The following is a 3,075-nucleotide window of genomic DNA, read 5'->3' as shown; positions in this document are numbered from 1 at the left end:
TGCTGCAGCCACAGGAGTAGCAGCAGCAGCATTTGGCGCTGCTGCTGCAGTCAGCTGACCCCACTCTTCAAGCGACAGAACAGCAGCAGGTGCTGCAGCAACTTGAGCTGCTGCTGCTGCTGCTGGATTGAAGCCCCCAAGTGGCAAAGTAGTAGTAGCAGCTGCTGCAGCAGGAGTAGCAGCAACAGGAGCAGCAGCAGCAGCTGCTGCTGAAGGGTGACTCCAACCCCAAACCATACGACCAACACCAGGTGCAGCAGCAGCAGCAGCAGCAGCAGCAGGTTTTGCTGCTTCTGTCGGTGCTGGCTGAACAAAACCTTCAAGAGACAGAACAGCAGCAGGTGCAGCAGCAGCAGCAGCAGCTTCTGTTCCTGTTGCCGATGCCGGGCTCGAGCCGTCTAACGCAAGAACAGCAGCAGGTGCAGCAACAGCAGAAGCAGCAGGACCTGCTGCTGCTGTTGCTGCTGGAAGTTGCCTCCAGCTGCCAGGCGTCAGACCGACAGAAGGCACAGCAGCAGCATCAGCAGCAGCAGGTGCAGCAGCAGCAACAAAGGTCGCAGCAGCAGCAGGTGCTACTACGCGTTGCTGGACCCAAATAGAGTCATCTGCTGGAGGAGCAACAGCTGCTGCAACAGCACCATCTGCTGCAGCAGCAGGTGCTGCTGCAGTTGCAGCAACAGACGGTGCTGCTGCTGCTGCAGTAGTAGCACCGTCTCCGCGAATAACAAAAGCTTCGAGTGTATCTGTAGGCTGCCAGAGCGCAGCAGAAGCAGCAGACTGATTACAAGCAGCAGGTGCTGCAGCAGCAGCCGGTGCAGCAGCCGGTGCAGCAGCCGGTGCAGCAGCAGCCGGTGCAGCAGCAGGTGCAGCAATGCCTTGCTGCTCTTGCTGCTGCTGCAGCAGCGGCCAGCCTTCACCTGCTGATTCTTGCAAAGCAGCAAGATCTACAGATTCGTCCGCAAGAATATCAAAGTCTAGGAGGGGGAAGGGGTTGTCTAGCCAACTATTTTCAGGTGTATAGGGACCCGGGTTGTGCAGCTGCTGCTGCAGCAGCAGCTGCTGCTGCTGCTGCTGCTGCAGCTGCTGTGCTGTACTAGTTTCATCTTCTGCTGCTGCTGCTACTCCTCGAATACGGGTTGCAATAGCACAAATGTCGTAAGCCCTTCTTCCTGTTGCTGCTGCTGCTGCTGCATCGTGAAACCCTCCTGATGTATGAGAGCTTCTTGCTGCTAATCTTCTTCTCCTTCTGCTGCTGCTGCTGCTGCTCTTAATCCAGCATAAATGCGTTGCTAGGAGGAGAGTTAAGACAGCCCCAATAACACTCAGAGCAATACCACGAAAGAATCTGCTGCTGTTACTCCTGTTGCTTCTGCTGCTGCTGCTGCTGCTGCTGCTGCTGCGTCCCGACGGCAGCAGCAGCTTCTTGCGAGGAGCGAAGCTCTCATACATAAATTGTTTATCTGCTGCTTCTTCAGGCTGCAGCACGTTGGAGCCATCAACAGCTTCGGCTTGCATGATAGAAGAAAATAATAAAGTAAATTAAAAAGAAATGCTGCTGCGGTGTATCTACACAAGGACCCCCTCAATAATTATTTAAAGATATGCAAACAGATTAACATAAAAAGAAATGCATAGACTTAAACTAATATATATATATATATATATACATATATATCTAATATCTATATATGTATATCTATATATATGTATGTAGCTGACTTATAAGAAGAATATAAAATAAAACATAAGAAGAAGCCCCTCCATCTGTAGCACTGATTAATTAATTAGAGTAAATTAACAATGAAATAAACAAAATAAATAAATAAATAAATAAATATAGTTCCTGTCTTTACGCCTCCTCTTGTTGTGTATTGATATTAATCTAAAGCAAACATCTCGGCGAAAAATTATATTTAATTAATTTAAACAAACTACTTAAAAAAGCAAACAAACGTAAACAGCAAAGAAATAACATCAGATCCTATCTATCTATCTATATATATATATCTACATATATATTTATATATTTATATTATATATATATTATCTGCTGCTGCTGCTGCTGCTGCTAGTTGCAGCAAAACAAAGAGAAACTTGAAGTCAACGAGCTTAAAACAAAGAAGATTAAAAATGTAACAATGAAATGTATGAAAATAACAATAAAAGAACATTAATATATAAGAAAGTAAAAGAAGAAGACAAAGACAGAGAAATTAAAACATTTATTATTATCCGTTCGGTGCAGAGCAATTTGACGAAAAGAAGGTGAAACCAAGGGCTTAATAGGTCTGTTAAAAGCCTCGAAAGTAATCAAATTAATAATTTAATAAAGATATAAGAGTTTATTCCGAAGAAAAAAAGAAAAAGAGAAAATAAACAATAGATATTTGTTCGTGAGAAGGCAACGAAGAAACGCAGGTGCGGCCTTAACAACAACAACAACAACTTTACAAGAAAATTTAGAGGTGTATAGACACCTGAATGTTTTATATTTTAATTAAAATAATAATTAAAATATTCTTTTAATTTATTTTTAAACTCTTCAACTCTTTCTTCTTCTATTCTCATCACCTTCATATATATACTTCTATTGCATTGTGCTTATCGATACTGCTGCTGCTGCTGTTGCTGCTGCTGCTATGCGCGTCTCTAGCTAAATATATAATTTTTTAAGTATATTTTCTCAAACAATAATTTAATATAATTAATTAATTTAATTTAATTTTTATTTTTATTGAAATGTACACTGCAAATCAACAGAAGCAGCAGCGCAGCAACCAGCGTCAATAACGTTAAGAAGATGCATCTGTATATACACATTTCTTTATCTAAATCAATAGAGATTAAACTAGTAATTAATTAATTAATTAATTAATTAATTAATTAATTAATTTATTTATTTATTTATTTATTTGTTTTTATTTGATTTAATTATTTCGCCTTTGCTCTCTATTTAAAATTTTCAACGGTTAAAAATTTATTGTTGCAATCGACGACCCGACAGACTGCACACTCAGAGACATTCTTATAGATATATATTATATATATATATATATATATTTATATATATATTAT

The 3,075-nt window shown here is 40.6% G+C and overlaps 1 protein-coding gene across 1 annotated transcript; it reads right to left on the bottom strand.

The window, feature by feature from the left end:
* On the bottom strand, positions 1-1,515 carry EAH_00065390 (hypothetical protein; the record flags this gene model as incomplete). Its single annotated transcript, XM_013392852.1, has 1 exon — positions 1-1,515. A coding segment is annotated over one exon (1,515 nt), but the record flags the coding sequence as incomplete, so codon positions are not given.
* Between the last annotated feature and the right edge of the window lie 1,560 nt (positions 1,516-3,075).

Source organism: Eimeria acervulina, genomic scaffold (genome assembly GCF_000499425.1).
Source record: "Eimeria acervulina Houghton genomic scaffold, Eah_scaff2173, whole genome shotgun sequence".
Taxonomy (NCBI): Eukaryota; Apicomplexa; class Conoidasida; order Eucoccidiorida; family Eimeriidae; genus Eimeria; species Eimeria acervulina.
Note: the sequence above shows the minus strand (reverse complement) of the source record. Positions and strands in the feature narration are given on the sequence as shown.